Source organism: Ailuropoda melanoleuca, chromosome 6, assembly GCF_002007445.2.
Source record: "Ailuropoda melanoleuca isolate Jingjing chromosome 6, ASM200744v2, whole genome shotgun sequence".
In the NCBI taxonomy this organism is placed as follows: domain Eukaryota; kingdom Metazoa; phylum Chordata; class Mammalia; order Carnivora; family Ursidae; genus Ailuropoda; species Ailuropoda melanoleuca.
Window position 1 is genome coordinate 5,813,848 of NC_048223.1, and position 16,587 is coordinate 5,830,434.

Below are 16,587 nucleotides of genomic sequence, written 5' to 3' on the forward strand. Positions count from 1 at the left end.
CCTATTATTATGATTAATTGACAGGTGGTAACTGTACCAGTCTATAAGTGAGGAAGACAGACTCTGAACTTTGGCCCTCCCTAAATTATAATGACTGTGTATTCCCTCTTCCAAGGTAGTTCGTTATTTACAAAGACTTTTTTTATTGCACTGTCCATTTCTTTTTTTGTTTTTAATTATTTTATTTGAGAGGAGTGTGTGCACAAGAGGGGGGAGGGTCAGGGGGGAGAGGGAGAGACAAAATCTCAAGCAGACACTCTGCTAAGTGCAGATCCCTACACAGGGCTCAATCCCACGACCCCAAGACCTTGACTTGAGCTGAAACCAAGAGTTGGTCACTTAACCAACTGAGCCACCCAGGTGCCCCTGCACTGTTCATTTCAATCTCACTGTTATTCCATGAGGTGAACAGATATTACCCCCTGTGCTTCAGAGTAGGAAACTGAGGTTCTGAAAGCTTATATGACTTGATCAAGATTGATCTGTGACAGAACTGGTTTTAGGACTAGGTCTTTTGACTCAGAGTTAAATATTCTTTTCAAAACTCCCTACTGCCAAGTTAAATATTTAATTATAAAAAATGTTTTGTTCTCAATTCTCCACCTAATTTTGCCTGTAGTTGTAAACACTACCTACCTCCAATGAAATGCCAGCATTTATATCTGTCATTTTTGCATGTATGATGTTCATAGTGTATTTCTACCTTCTGGAATTTTACTTACTTCAAAAGTGAACATAGTTTTGTGGTATAATATTCTCATAATTTCTCAGTGGTAATTTATGATTATTAAAATGTTCTCTCCTATTAAATGTTCTCCTTTTGCCATTTCTCTGTAATTCATTTCTGCTTCTACAAATTGCAATGCAAAATGCTTATTTTTCAGTGGTCCACAATTTTTAACCACTAACTTTCATAATACTAGGTATTCTAATTGGGGGGAANAATATTTTTCTAGATACGTCTCTTCAGGCAGGGGAAACAAAAACAAAAATCAACTATTGGAACCTACACCAAAATAAAAATCTTTTACACATTGAAGGAAACCATTAACAAAATGAAAATGCAACCTACTGAATCANATATTCTCAGCTTTCCAGTAATATTTGAAAAGAATGAAAATAACTCAATAATTTGGACATGACATGGGTTAACTATTTAAGGAGCACTTATTGCTCACTTGCCTGATTCTGTATCAGGCTTTTTAGAAATTTTATCCTACTGAAAAATCATAACAAATCTAGGTCCTCAATTCTTAACTTTCCCTCCCNGAAGAAGATATTTGCAAATGCTATATCTGATAGTGGTTCATATCCAAAATATATAAAACATACAGCTCAACACCAAAAAACCCTCAAATAACCCCATTGACAAATGGGAAGCAGACCTAACAGACATTTTTCCAAAGAAAACATACAAATGGCCAACAGACACATGAAAAGATGCTCAACATCACTAGTCATCAGGGCAATGCAAATCAAAACCACCAGGAGATATCACCTTATTCTTGCCAGCATGGCTAGAATCAAAAAGACAAGAAATAGCAAGTATTGACTAGGATGTGAAGAAAAAGGAACTCTCACACACTGTTGGTGGGAAGTAAATTGGTGCAACCACTGTGGAAAATAGTATGAAAGTTCCTCATAAAATTAAAAACAGAAATACCATATAATCCAATAATTCTGTTACCAGGCACTTACCCAAAGAAAACAAAAACACTAACTCAAAAAGATATGTACATCCCTGTGTTCACTGCAGCATTATTTATAATAGCCAAGATATGGAAGCAACCTAAGTGTTCATTGATAGAAGAATGACTGAAGAAGATGTGGTATCTATAGAGAGAGAATGGAATATTACTCAGCCATTAAAAAGAGTGAGATCTCTCCATTCATGGCAACATGAATGGACCTAGAGGGTGTTATGCTAAGTAAAATAAGTCAGACAGAAAGAGACAAATACCACATTCTACTTTTATGTGGAATCTAAAAAACAAAGCAAATGAACAAACAAACAAATAGAAACAGATCCACGAATACAGTGAACAAACTGATGGCTACCAGAGGGGAGGTGGGTAGGAGGATGGGCAAAATGGGTGAAAGGGAGTGTGAGGTACAGGTTTCTAGTTATAGAATGAATAAGTCATGGGGATGAAAGGTACGGCATAGGAAATACAGTCAATGAAATTCTAGTAGTGGTGTATGGTGACAGAAGGTAGCTACACTTGTGGTGAGCATAGCATAATGTATAGAGTTGTCCAATCACTTGGTTGTATACCTGAAACTAATGTTGCATTGTTTATCAACTATACTTCAATTTAAAAAAAAAGAAAGAATAGTGCCTGACTCATAGTAAGTGTTCAAAGTATATTACCTATTAGTTTTGTTAACATTATTATCAATAAAGCAATGGACTTATAATTACAAGGTAGGGTTTGAGTCTAAGTCTTGCTTCTTACAAGGTATGTGACTTTGGGTAAGTCACTTAACTCTCTGAACCTTGGTTTCACCTCTATAAAAATGGGTGTTCAGAATACTTACTTTAGAGGGTTGTTGTGAAGGAAGAAAAAAAAAAGAAACTATATATGAACACACCTTTTCAAACTATAACAGCTTTATGGAAATGTCAGTTGTTATTTTTATTATTAGCTATTATTGGGCGCCTGGGTCACTCAGTCAGTTAAGCATCTGCCTTCAGCTCAGGTCATGATCCCAGGGTCCTGGGATCAAGCTCCGTGTCATGCTCCCTGCTTGGTGGGGAGTCTGCTTCACCCTCTCCTCTCTACTTGTGCTCTTTCTTGCTATCTCTGTCTCTCTCTCTCTCAAATAAATAAATAAAATCTTTAAAAAAAAACCTATTATTATGATTAATTGACAGGTGGTAACTGTACCAGTCTATAAGTGAGGAAGACAGACTCTGAACTTTGGCCCTCCCTAAATTATAATGACTGTGTATTCCCTCTTCCAAGGTAGTTCGTTATTTACAAAGACTTTTTTTATTGCACTGTCCATTTCTTTTTTTGTTTTTAATTATTTTATTTGAGAGGAGTGTGTGCACAAGAGGGGGGAGGGTCAGGGGGGAGAGGGAGAGACAAAATCTCAAGCAGACACTCTGCTAAGTGCAGATCCCTACACAGGGCTCAATCCCACGACCCCAAGACCTTGACTTGAGCTGAAACCAAGAGTTGGTCACTTAACCAACTGAGCCACCCAGGTGCCCCTGCACTGTTCATTTCAATCTCACTGTTATTCCATGAGGTGAACAGATATTACCCCCTGTGCTTCAGAGTAGGAAACTGAGGTTCTGAAAGCTTATATGACTTGATCAAGATTGATCTGTGACAGAACTGGTTTTAGGACTAGGTCTTTTGACTCAGAGTTAAATATTCTTTTCAAAACTCCCTACTGCCAAGTTAAATATTTAATTATAAAAAATGTTTTGTTCTCAATTCTCCACCTAATTTTGCCTGTAGTTGTAAACACTACCTACCTCCAATGAAATGCCAGCATTTATATCTGTCATTTTTGCATGTATGATGTTCATAGTGTATTTCTACCTTCTGGAATTTTACTTACTTCAAAAGTGAACATAGTTTTGTGGTATAATATTCTCATAATTTCTCAGTGGTAATTTATGATTATTAAAATGTTCTCTCCTATTAAATGTTCTCCTTTTGCCATTTCTCTGTAATTCATTTCTGCTTCTACAAATTGCAATGCAAAATGCTTATTTTTCAGTGGTCCACAATTTTTAACCACTAACTTTCATAATACTAGGTATTCTAATTGGGGGGAATATTCTCAGCTTTCCAGTAATATTTGAAAAGAATGAAAATAACTCAATAATTTGGACATGACATGGGTTAACTATTTAAGGAGCACTTATTGCTCACTTGCCTGATTCTGTATCAGGCTTTTTAGAAATTTTATCCTACTGAAAAATCATAACAAATCTAGGTCCTCAATTCTTAACTTTCCCTCCCATGTTATTTATCACTTTGTATTATCCCTTAATCTTTATAAAGGTTCTATTCTATTCCAAATGTTTATAATTCTAAATGATAACTTTACAAGATGTTCATTTGGGAAGGACTAGAAAGGTGGGTTTTGTTTTCTTTAAGGAAGAATTCAAATAATCCTACATTATGCAACCACTTATAAATTAAATAAATTTCTATCTAGTCTCTTTACACATATTTTTTTCTATGTGGCTTAAATCGGATGGTCTCTAAAACTTTGTAACTTGCTTTATTTATTATCATAACCTAACTCTTTCCTCAAGCTTTTAAAAATTCTGAGTAATGGATGTAAATGTGCTTGAGTTTTGAGTTGTTTCTAAATTTTCACTAGTGTAAATAATGCTTCAGTGAATACCTATGTGTATAAAGCTGTTCTTACACTTGAATTATTAAATAGACTATTGGGTAAGAGATATCAAATATTTATTAGAATGAATGTCTTATGGATCTTTGAAAAAGCACTGGGCGTAAGAGCCAACTGAAATCAGTGAGAAAAGGATGAACTACCAAATACCTATGCATATTTCTGGGAAAATTGGCTATCCATTTGGAAGAAAAAGAATTTGATTACTATTTCACATCATGTAATGAGTAAACTTGAGATGTATGAAAGACTCAATTATGTAAACAGCCAATTATTAAACTTTAGGAGAAATTATATTTATGACATTAGGACAGGGAAAGATTTTTTTCTTAAGGAAGTTACCAAAGGTGAAAAACACAGGTAAAAATGGAATAAATTTTACTACACTAAAATAAATAAAATTTTCTGCATGAAAAAGACCAATAACAGCATTAAAAGACAAAAGTGAAGAGTTTAAGGAGATGACAGAATAGAAGAATATATTTGAAATATAAATAACCATAACATAATAGTAACAAGATTTTATGACATACTAATTAGCAAGAAAAAGTCATACTGGGTAATAGATATGATCCAAAATTCAAAAGAGATATCACAAAAGATCAATAAACAGGGAAAATGTGCTTATTTCACTAGGGATATGCTCATTTCATAAAGGGAAATACAAAATAAACAATAATGTGATAACAGCTGATACTTATCCAACTAGCAAAAATTAGAAATTTGTCAATACTAAGTGTTGACTAGAACGTGGGGAAATACTTTTATACTCTTATGTAGGAATCGAAATTGATATAACCACTTTAAAGTATTTGCCAATATGTATTAAAGTTGAAGATTCATACACTTTATCATCCAGCCCACTTCTAGGTATTTTTCTCTTGTAGAGAATCTTTCACATGTATGCACTTAAGTACAAGAATATCCATTGCATTATTTTTAGTAAGAGCAAAAAATCAGAAACAAACTAATTGTCCTAATTCCCTTGTTAGAGAAGGGAAAAAAGAAATGATGATATATTTATGCAATAGAATACTATACAGCAGTCTAAGTGAATGGACAAAATCCACATGTTTTAATATAGATAAATCTTTAAAAATAATGTTGAATGTAAGAAACAGAATGCAAAAGGATATTTATGGTTAAATTTCTGTAAACTTTTAAAATACACCAAATGCAATGTAGCATTTATATGCATATTAATTTTCTGTAAAATTTTTTAAAATACTGATTATATATAGTATTCTATACTAAAAATAATATCAGTTTTTGCTTATGGACACATATATGTGAAGTACAAGAACATAGTCATAGAAAGAAAAAACACTTTCTAACTTCAGGGTATTGCTTACTTTGAGGGAGGGGCGGAGGGAAGGACTTTAACTCTGAGACATCATTTAAGATGTTTGAAGCAAAATTAAGAGCATAAATGTCATAAAAGAGAAACAACTGTGGTTTAGAATTTTTAAGCTCATTGCTGCTCTGAGTGGCCCATTGACCTTCCATATGTTCCTTGAACTTTCTGGGGGACAATATTAGGTCAGGGCCTCAAACATTTTTTAGTAGAGCAACCCTTCATTCAAAGAAAATCTGACACTTCTTCACAATGTGTAAAATCAAAATTGCTCAGGCAGAAATGGGAAGGCAGATCCAGGGCAGGCACCAGAGCAGTGCTTCCCACTTCCCATCAACCCGCCCCTCCACACAGCCCAGGCACTGGCAGAGATTATTTTGCAGACCCGAAGATCAGGTGACCTCTAAGGCAGGTTCTCCCTCTGCCAGCCTGTGTGTCTGTGGTATCAAGTCCTTCTTAAACACCAGCCTACATGAAGTAAAGCCTATTTCTCTGATGAGTGCTTGCCACATACAAGGGCTCTGTAGGAAATATCTGGAGGAATGGAAGATTGCTTTTTACTGTGAATAACCATTTCCTAATGTGGCTGTTCCACAGATTTCAATGTCAAGAGTAGGATTTCTCCCCATTTTTAAGAAAACATGAATTACCTTTTTGCTGCTCATATCACTTCCTTATCTCCCTAAATTTATGCCCTTACCATTCTATGTTTTGATCTCCTCTCCTGCCTCCTTTTCTTGTGGCCTTTGTCTCTTTGTTTCCTCTCTATTTCTCCATCTCATCTACCAGCCATTTGTCAGGTTCCCAAAGGACCCTGCCACCAAACCTCCCAAATGAGGGCCCAAGAACCCACTGCTTCCACTTTCTCATCACTCACTTTTTCAACTCTCTGTACCCACTTCCTGGTTGAAAATCAGTGGAAAAGGATCAGCAACCACTTCTTAATTATGAAACCCAAAGGATTTCTTCTCAGTTCTCAAACCCCTTTTTGTAGCCGTGGACGTCAGAGTGGGGTAAGTAGAGTCAGCTGCCCCTCTGCTGTTCCATCAGTCAGCCAGGTGCTAAACACAGGTTCATTTGGGGGTTTTTCATTCTTGCCTGTCTCTCTACTTATTGAGTTTCAGATAATTAATAATTGAGAAATGTATGTCCCAGATAGTGTGCTAAGGAATTACTCTGAAAAAGAATTATTTTTCTCAAGTTCCAATTTAACTGGGCATCCTGTATTTTTGGCTAAATCTGGCAGCCCTGTGTTAGGGAGTAGCATCTCCTTCTTACACTACACTTCTTCCTGGTTTTCTGTGGCCCTGAGCTTCATTCTCTCCCATTCTCTGATTATTTCTTTGTTGCCCCCTTCCCCCACCCAATAGCGTCCTTCTTCTCAATTCCAGGATTCTGTCCTTGGTCCTCTTTTCTCTATGGTGCTCACTATTTCAGAGATCCCATCTAAACTTGTCAGATCATTTCCTCTATGCTGATGATTCTGGATCATTTCTCCTTGGCCTTGACCTTTCCTCCAAGCACAAATTTTCGAGTGTCTCACAGACACCTCAGACTCAACGAGCAAAGGTGTCAATTAGCCCTCAGCTTTTCTGACCTCTCTTAATCTCTGCCACATCAGGTCCTCCCCAATCACATTCTCTTAGTAATTCATCCAGGTGGCAAAAACATAGATTCCTTTTGGAGTTTTTCATTTTTGCTGCTCTATTTTACCTGCAAGTCCTGCTAATCTACTCTTTGCCACATGCCTGGCTTATTCTAAATAAATACTTGTTGATTGAATGAATATCTCTTGGGTTTGTTTCTTTTTTTCCTTTCTGTCATGGCCACCTGAATTCATATGGTCATTACCTTGACTCATTTTGGTAACTGCAGTTTGACAATGGTTTCACTTCATTCAGGCCAGTCTTGAGGCCCCTCCAAATTAATCTGCCCAAGACATCTTAAAAAAAAAAAGACTTTATTTTTTGAGTAGGTAATACATTCACATAGCTCAGTGTTCAAAAGATACAAAATGGTAAGTTACAATCTTGAAGAGGTCATTCAATATCATCTCTTTTCCCTTTTAATTACATCTCTTTTGTAACTGATGCATAGGTACAAAAGTGAGAAAGATGGAGATCAAATGAAATAGTGAGGATTGGTTTGTGAGCTGGCTTGCTCATCTTTCTCTAGAACTAGCAAGACTCATATACCTAGCTACGGACTCAGCTGGAGTGTATGAGCCTTTCTGTTGGGCATTGCTCTAATAAAGCTTAGGTCTGGCNAATGTAGCATTTATATGTATATTAATTTTCTGTAAAATTTTTTAAAATACTGATTATATATAGTATTCTATACTAAAAATAATATCAGTTTTTGCTTATGGACACATATATGTGAAGTACAAGAACATAGTCATAGAAAGAAAAAACACTTTCTAACTTCAGGGTATTGCTTACTTTGAGGGAGGGGCGGAGGGAAGGACTTTAACTCTGAGACATCATTTAAGATGTTTGAAGCAAAATTAAGAGCATAAATGTCATAAAAGAGAAACAACTGTGGTTTAGAATTTTTAAGCTCATTGCTGCTCTGAGTGGCCCATTGACCTTCCATATGTTCCTTGAACTTTCTGGGGGACAATATTAGGTCAGGGCCTCAAACATTTTTTAGTAGAGCAACCCTTCATTCAAAGAAAATCTGACACTTCTTCACAATGTGTAAAATCAAAATTGCTCAGGCAGAAATGGGAAGGCAGATCCAGGGCAGGCACCAGAGCAGTGCTTCCCACTTCCCATCAACCCGCCCCTCCACACAGCCCAGGCACTGGCAGAGATTATTTTGCAGACCCGAAGATCAGGTGACCTCTAAGGCAGGTTCTCCCTCTGCCAGCCTGTGTGTCTGTGGTATCAAGTCCTTCTTAAACACCAGCCTACATGAAGTAAAGCCTATTTCTCTGATGAGTGCTTGCCACATACAAGGGCTCTGTAGGAAATATCTGGAGGAATGGAAGATTGCTTTTTACTGTGAATAACCATTTCCTAATGTGGCTGTTCCACAGATTTCAATGTCAAGAGTAGGATTTCTCCCCATTTTTAAGAAAACATGAATTACCTTTTTGCTGCTCATATCACTTCCTTATCTCCCTAAATTTATGCCCTTACCATTCTATGTTTTGATCTCCTCTCCTGCCTCCTTTTCTTGTGGCCTTTGTCTCTTTGTTTCCTCTCTATTTCTCCATCTCATCTACCAGCCATTTGTCAGGTTCCCAAAGGACCCTGCCACCAAACCTCCCAAATGAGGGCCCAAGAACCCACTGCTTCCACTTTCTCATCACTCACTTTTTCAACTCTCTGTACCCACTTCCTGGTTGAAAATCAGTGGAAAAGGATCAGCAACCACTTCTTAATTATGAAACCCAAAGGATTTCTTCTCAGTTCTCAAACCCCTTTTTGTAGCCGTGGACATCAGAGTGGGGTAAGTAGAGTCAGCTGCCCCTCTGCTGTTCCATCAGTCAGCCAGGTGCTAAACACAGGTTCATTTGGGGGTTTTTCATTCTTGCCTGTCTCTCTACTTATTGAGTTTCAGATAATTAATAATTGAGAAATGTATGTCCCAGATAGTGTGCTAAGGAATTACTCTGAAAAAGAATTATTTTTCTCAAGTTCCAATTTAACTGGGCATCCTGTATTTTTGGCTAAATCTGGCAGCCCTGTGTTAGGGAGTAGCATCTCCTTCTTACACTACACTTCTTCCTGGTTTTCTGTGGCCCTGAGCTTCATTCTCTCCCATTCTCTGATTATTTCTTTGTTGCCCCCTTCCCCCACCCAATAGCGTCCTTCTTCTCAATTCCAGGATTCTGTCCTTGGTCCTCTTTTCTCTATGGTGCTCACTATTTCAGAGATCCCATCTAAACTTGTCAGATCATTTCCTCTATGCTGATGATTCTGGATCATTTCTCCTTGGCCTTGACCTTTCCTCCAAGCACAAATTTTCGAGTGTCTCACAGACACCTCAGACTCAACGAGCAAAGGTGTCAATTAGCCCTCAGCTTTTCTGACCTCTCTTAATCTCTGCCACATCAGGTCCTCCCCAATCACATTCTCTTAGTAATTCATCCAGGTGGCAAAAACATAGATTCCTTTTGGAGTTTTTCATTTTTGCTGCTCTATTTTACCTGCAAGTCCTGCTAATCTACTCTTTGCCACATGCCTGGCTTATTCTAAATAAATACTTGTTGATTGAATGAATATCTCTTGGGTTTGTTTCTTTTTTTCCTTTCTGTCATGGCCACCTGAATTCATATGGTCATTACCTTGACTCATTTTGGTAACTGCAGTTTGACAATGGTTTCACTTCATTCAGGCCAGTCTTGAGGCCCCTCCAAATTAATCTGCCCAAGACATCTTAAAAAAAAAAAGACTTTATTTTTTGAGTAGGTAATACATTCACATAGCTCAGTGTTCAAAAGATACAAAATGGTAAGTTACAATCTTGAAGAGGTCATTCAATATCATCTCTTTTCCCTTTTAATTACATCTCTTTTGTAACTGACGCATAGGTACAAAAGTGAGAAAGATGGAGATCAAATGAAATAGTGAGGATTGGTTTGTGAGCTGGCTTGCTCATCTTTCTCTAGAACTAGCAAGACTCATATACCTAGCTACGGACTCAGCTGGAGTGTATGAGCCTTTCTGTTGGGCATTGCTCTAATAAAGCTTAGGTCTGGCAGGAGCCAGGGGCATCTACTCTCAGCAAGCAGGCTGATTCCAACGTGGAGAGAGGACAGCATTGAGCTGCATACACTCAATTCCTTTTTTCCAACTCAGTAATCAGAGTAGTAACTCTCTGTTTCCTGGGGATGAGTGAGTGAAAGGTGGGACCAGGGCCAGAACTGTTAAATCCTGCACAGCACTCCTCAGCTTGTGTGCTGATGGGTTACAGGTGTGCCATGACATATCAATCCTGTCATCCTTGGGCTAAGGATGGTCAGAGGCCCAAGTCTAATCTTTCAGCCCTGAGTAGTCCCATCAGGATGCTAATTTTCCCAAAGTTTATCCCATTGTCCCAATATAATCATTTTCTGTGTCATGATGGGGGAAAATGCTGGGATGCACTGCTCTAAGCAGCAGTTATCTCTATATTTATAGATATGAAGCCAGGATAAAGATAATCACCTGCTCACTAAATATACAGAAAATCCTTCTTCCAATTTCTACCTTTCTTTTCTGCCATCAGTTTCTCTTTCCTAGTCCCACTGGAGGCAACCAATAGTGTGTGTGTGTGTGTGTGTGTGTGTGTGTGTAAATATTCTACATCCCCTTTTTTGCACAAATCTTGGAATAGGCAAAATACCTGAACAAACTGTCCCCAAATCTCAATGATTTAACACAATTATTTCTTGCTCATGTCCCAGTACAGTATGGCCTTTGGGTCAGTGAGGGGAGAACTACAGTCTTCTCCAGTAGCCATTAATCATCCCAACTTTCTTTAACCTATTGGCTCTGCCAATCCCTAGGGATTTGAGACCTCTGCCAGTTGCTCTATATGAACTAACAAAGAAAGGAATAGAGCATGGAAGATTTAGGGGGTTTTTAGGGACCAGGTTTGGAAATAATTTATATTCCTTTTGTCCATATTTAATTGGCTAGATCTCTGTCATATAACCCCACATGACTATAAGGAAATGAAGTTAAATGTCTAACAAGGACAAAAATGGAATGGGGTATGGTAAGCCCATAGCCATCTTTGTTATATGCACCAGACATGTTGATCTTATACCTTGCTCTTTTGACTTGACCACAAATTATAGAAAACAACCATTTCAATGCATCAACAGTTTCCCTGGCCTTTCTAAAAATTGTATAGTATTCAATTTTATGAATTACTGCATAATTTATTTAACCAGCTCATGGTTTTATCATCCCCAACATTTTTTTTTCATTCTTTCATCTGCAGTGAATGTTCTAGTCCTTATGTAATTCCATACACGTACAAGCATATCTGTAGGATAAATTCTCAGAAGAGATATTGCTGAATCAAATGGTATGGACATTTAACATTTGGATAACTATTGCCAAATTATCTTATTAAGAGGTTATACAAATTTATATTCCTACTGGCCACTTTATTGTTTAATCCTATTTGTATAAAACATTTCTACTTTTCTCCATGTTTGAACGAGTATAGTTTAAATCCATCTCCACAGGATCAGAGAGAGCTCATAGTCTAGGTAACATCCATCTGCATTAAATTCCTCCTCTATCTCAGGAGCTCTACATTGTCTGTTTCTATTTCCCAAGTGTGTCTGGTACCTCCTATCAAAAGCATAATTTACGGCAGAGGAAAGGAAATGCACAGTCTTGAGCTGTCTCTAGGTATGTTGCAAAGCTGCCTACCCTGAACCAGCCAAGTTTCCTTTGAAGTCTCCTATTTATAGTAAAAGCACATACAGACTTTCTGAGATTTTTTACTATGTCTGCCTTTATTTTAATATTTAAAATGTTTCAAATCATTTGCTACTGAGTATAACTGAAACTCCAGGAAGCTACCAGTTTCCTCTGTGTTTTGGTGAATTGGCCCATTGCCCCCAGGGCAGACAAACGATCATGTTCTATATGGTGGTGACGCATGGATAGGCTCCTATCCATCCTTCAAAACCCAGTTCATATGCTGCCTGAACATCAAGCCTCCCTGCAGGGTTGGCAAGCCCAGAATGGTGTTTCTGTCATAAAGAACTCTGAATTACAGCCTAGCCCCATGACTTTTACTGTGCTTGCACATCATCTTTCCTTTCTTTACCTATAGCCTTCATGAATTCACTGTATTTGTCATATATCTTTAAGTACTTTGTAGCAGAGAAGACACTTGTTAAATTTTTAATTAAAAAAAGCATTGAAAATGATTGAACACATTATTGTGTTAACCACTTCTACTTTTCTAAAGGAGTCGGGAATTACCAAAATAATAAAATCTACTTCTGAGTCCCAATTCCTCTTAAACACTCCTACATCTTGTTCTACTAGTTATGCTAGCCTGCTGTTTCCTCAGAAACTACATATTTAGTTTGCCAATGAATATGTACTCAATTCTCAGTGATATGCCTGCCACGTTGATTAACACTGAGCATGCCATTCATTTCTTCTCCTGTCTCTGGAAAATGAAGATAATTGCATTTGCCAGCTACCACTCAGGAGATGTGAAAATAAAAAATTCAGTCCTTCAGTTGTACTAGTCTGCAATTCAGTTGCTTACTAGCTCATGTGGCTAGTGGCTACCATATTGGATAGTACAATGATAGTATATTTCCATCACCACAGGAATTTCTCTTGGACAGGGCTGGTCTTTAAGTTCTATATCCTAAGGGACTAATGACTTTAGCTGAAATATTTTTAGTTTTCTGCTTTCACTTGTCTTAGATTTTTCCCCTCATACTATATTGAAGAATTTTAATTGGGTCTTAAAAAACAGTCACACCTCCAAGGCCATGATTTGAACACAAAATCTGAGGAAAAAGACATGTGGAATCGCCATCTGGAGATCGTACAGGAGCAGATCCAGCCATTTCTGAGAAATTGTCTGGGTTTGGAGTTACTCCCAGAACTCTGATTTAGCAGTTCCTAAGCTTATAGCAAGTCTGAAAGGAACACAAATCTGTTTTGTATATACAAATAAATCCTTGTATGCAGCATGCCATTCTCAGCCTGCCAGTTTCATCTGGCTGCTCCAGAAAATATAATTCAATAGCACATTAGTTAACCTGCATGCAGGGAATGGGGCATTCTGATTATTGAAATGTTCTGGTTGAACGATTAACCTAATTTTTTCAGAAAAACTGCTGAGGCAAGGAATTTTCTGTCCAAAACGATTGTGCCAATGTACTTTTTTCTTCCAGATGATCACAGCTGCATTGCTTCATTCCTGCAACACTCAGAAATACATCTCTTTGCTAAAAACTTTCAAATATGCAGTTGATATACTTTCAAAGAGACCTCATAAAAATAGATCAATAATGGTATATCAGATAATCTTAGAAAAGAAGAGCAAATTTAGAAGGAGATGTAGTATCTTTGCCCAAATTTTACACAGCTATAACCTTCAAGAGTTCCTAACAACAGGGCAGTTTCTTCAAATAGTATAAGTTGAAAAATATTTTATTTTCTTTAGTAATAAATACTTTAAAGTGCTTACTTTTAGGTAGTGCTGCAAGAGCCTTACAAATATTAATTGATTTAATTTTTATAACCACCTTAGAATTAGGTATCACATTATTATCTTCATTCTAAAGATTAAGAAACTCAGGCACAGAGAGCTATGGATGGGCCATAGTTAGTTGATCTACCTGAATGCTCAGTGATACAAGCAGTTGTAGCATCAGTGGATGACTAAGTTTATGAGAAGGGACCTGGCCGACAAATAATGAATGATATTGTGTGTGTGTTTGGGGAGGGGGTAGAGAAAGAAGAGGATGAGTCTAAGTGAGATTTTAAAGATTGAAAGAGTTTCATTTTCAGACTTCCAGCAAATAGTGGGTATTTGATTCAAGAGGCCCCATATTTCATTTTGTTGTATTTCACACCAAGCAATTTTTTTGGGCCAACTTTAACATTTAAGTAAAAGCCAATAAACAAATACTAGAAAAATCCATTTGCACTTTCAAATATATTTTTCCACAGAGCCTGGAAAATATTTTAAACTCTGGAATAGGATAAAGTAGGGGCAATTAAGACCAAATTTTTAAAAATGTTTTATTTGGGAAAAGTTCAAATAAATTCTTGTCAGAAGCTAAAATGTTTGAGTGCTGCCAGAAAATTTCTTGGACCAGAAAAAAAAAAAATTGAATGAAAACATTTAAAATGTGAAAAATGGACAACTAACCAAAATAAATGCAAAGAGTTTTCTTTGTCCAAAGGGGTTTTATTGAGTTGTTATTAGCTGCAGAATTGGGTATAGGCTTTACATTAAAAATATTACCTTACAGTTATATTGCATTATGAATTTCTAAGTTTGCGTTTTTTCTTATTTTCATCTGGGCTAATTTAGTAGCATGTTAATATGCCTCATACAAACTTAGCAAAAGTGACTATAACTGTATTTTTAAAGCACATTTTTTAGTGACCCAAAGGAGCATCTTCCTAACTGCACTTTTATCTTTTCTGGCAGATGACATTTGATCCAGAAATATTCTTCAACGTTTTACTGCCACCAATTATATTTCACGCAGGATACAGCCTGAAGAAGGTAAGTATGCAGTGATTATTTTCTTCTTTTATCATTAAGTAGAGAATTGTACCAGTGCTAATGAAAAAACAGTTATTTTATGGGTTTATTTAATTCATAAGGATATCATTATCTTAGATTAAATGATACAGATTCAAATCTGGCACACTTAGAATTCTTCTAAATCTGCTCTGCCCCAATACACTGGCCATTAGCCACATGCAGCTATTAAGCCCCTGAAATGTGGCTAATTTGAATGAAGATGTGCTTTAAGTGTAAAATATGCACTGGATTTCACAGACTTTAGTATTGAAAAAGAATGTAAAATATCTCCATTATGTTTGATATTGGTTTCATGTAGAAATGATAATATTTTGGATATATTGAGTTAAATAAGACATATATTATCAAAATTTATTTTGCTTTTTTTAAAACTTACTTTAATATGGATACTAGAAAAGTCTTAAATGACATAAATGGCTAACATTATATTTCTATTGGACAACATTATTTTAGATGATTGTAACCAAAGAGTTAGCTGTTAATTGGGATAGAGACGCCTAGCTCATACTCACCTGTTGATGTTCATAGAAAGGAAGTCCAGTTTTGTAGCTTCTGTGCTCTTGCTTGATGTTATTTAGGTACCACCTGAACGTGCACTTTTCATAGATTAGTCATTCCCTTAATAGTTTGAATGCTAGCATCTCCTGTGCCACAGATTGAGGCGCTGGTGTGTTTGAATTTTGAGATGCAGAGATAATGCAGCTGTTTTTCTGCTGTCCACACCTCACCCCAGAGACTCATGGGGCTCTCATCCCTTTGACATGTCAGCTCCAGCAGCTAGGCGGCTTGTTCAGTACAGACCCAATTTTCTTGTGTACTCCAGGCTCCCTCTTGCTGTCAGTTCTTAACTACTCAGCTCCCACTTACAGAACTGGAAGGGAGTTTTCCCAAACCAGCTTTTGAGAAGACTTAGAAGGCTGGATTTACTCGGGTCATCCTTCCTTATCCCTAGCCCTAATACTAGGCATCTTTTTGTGTGATTCACTAAAATAAATTGTTGTAGGTGACAAAGTTTTGTCTCATTACACTCTGAAGAAATATGTCAGAGATCCAATGAGTCAAAAGGCAACTAAAATCTTTTAGAATAGTATTTTTAAAATGCTAAAGGGGTTTCATTGACAACAAAATTTCTTAAAAACTTTGTCTTCTGTTAATCATTCCAGAGTCCTGCCTGGACATTGCCCCAATTCTTTACTCTCTCTCAGGTCCAGCCAGTTCTGGCAGACGTTCTCTCATCTCTACCCTGTCATTTCTGGATGTATTTGTTCCCCCATTTCTTTGAGAAACCTCTGTCCTTTGCAGTATAAATAGGTTCAGCCTTATCTATACAATAAGGCCAGGAACTAAGGCTCAGAAACAAAATTTGCCTAAACAGTGAGGGAAGGGAGGGACTGTGAAAGTGCATACATTTATTTTTATTTCCTGTTACAGTAAGAAAATATATGGATGTACTATATGAAATATTCTTTTCTCCCCAGAGACACTTTTTTCAAAACTTAGGATCTATTTTAACATATGCCTTCTTGGGAACTGCCATCTCCTGTATCGTCATAGGGTAAGTGACATTCAGAGCTCAAGTTCCTGGTGGCTGT

The 16,587-nt window shown here is 37.0% G+C and overlaps 1 protein-coding gene across 1 annotated transcript in view; it reads left to right on the top strand.

Moving 5' to 3' along the window:
• Window positions 1–16,587, top strand: part of SLC9A9 (solute carrier family 9 member A9) — a 482,912-nt gene that overhangs the window by 48,087 nt on the left and 418,238 nt on the right. The window contains exons 3-4 of the mRNA XM_034661809.1: window positions 14,876–14,953; window positions 16,474–16,550. Coding sequence (XP_034517700.1) covers window positions 14,876–14,953; window positions 16,474–16,550 — 155 coding nt within the window. The remainder of the gene's footprint in view (window positions 1–14,875; window positions 14,954–16,473; window positions 16,551–16,587) is intronic.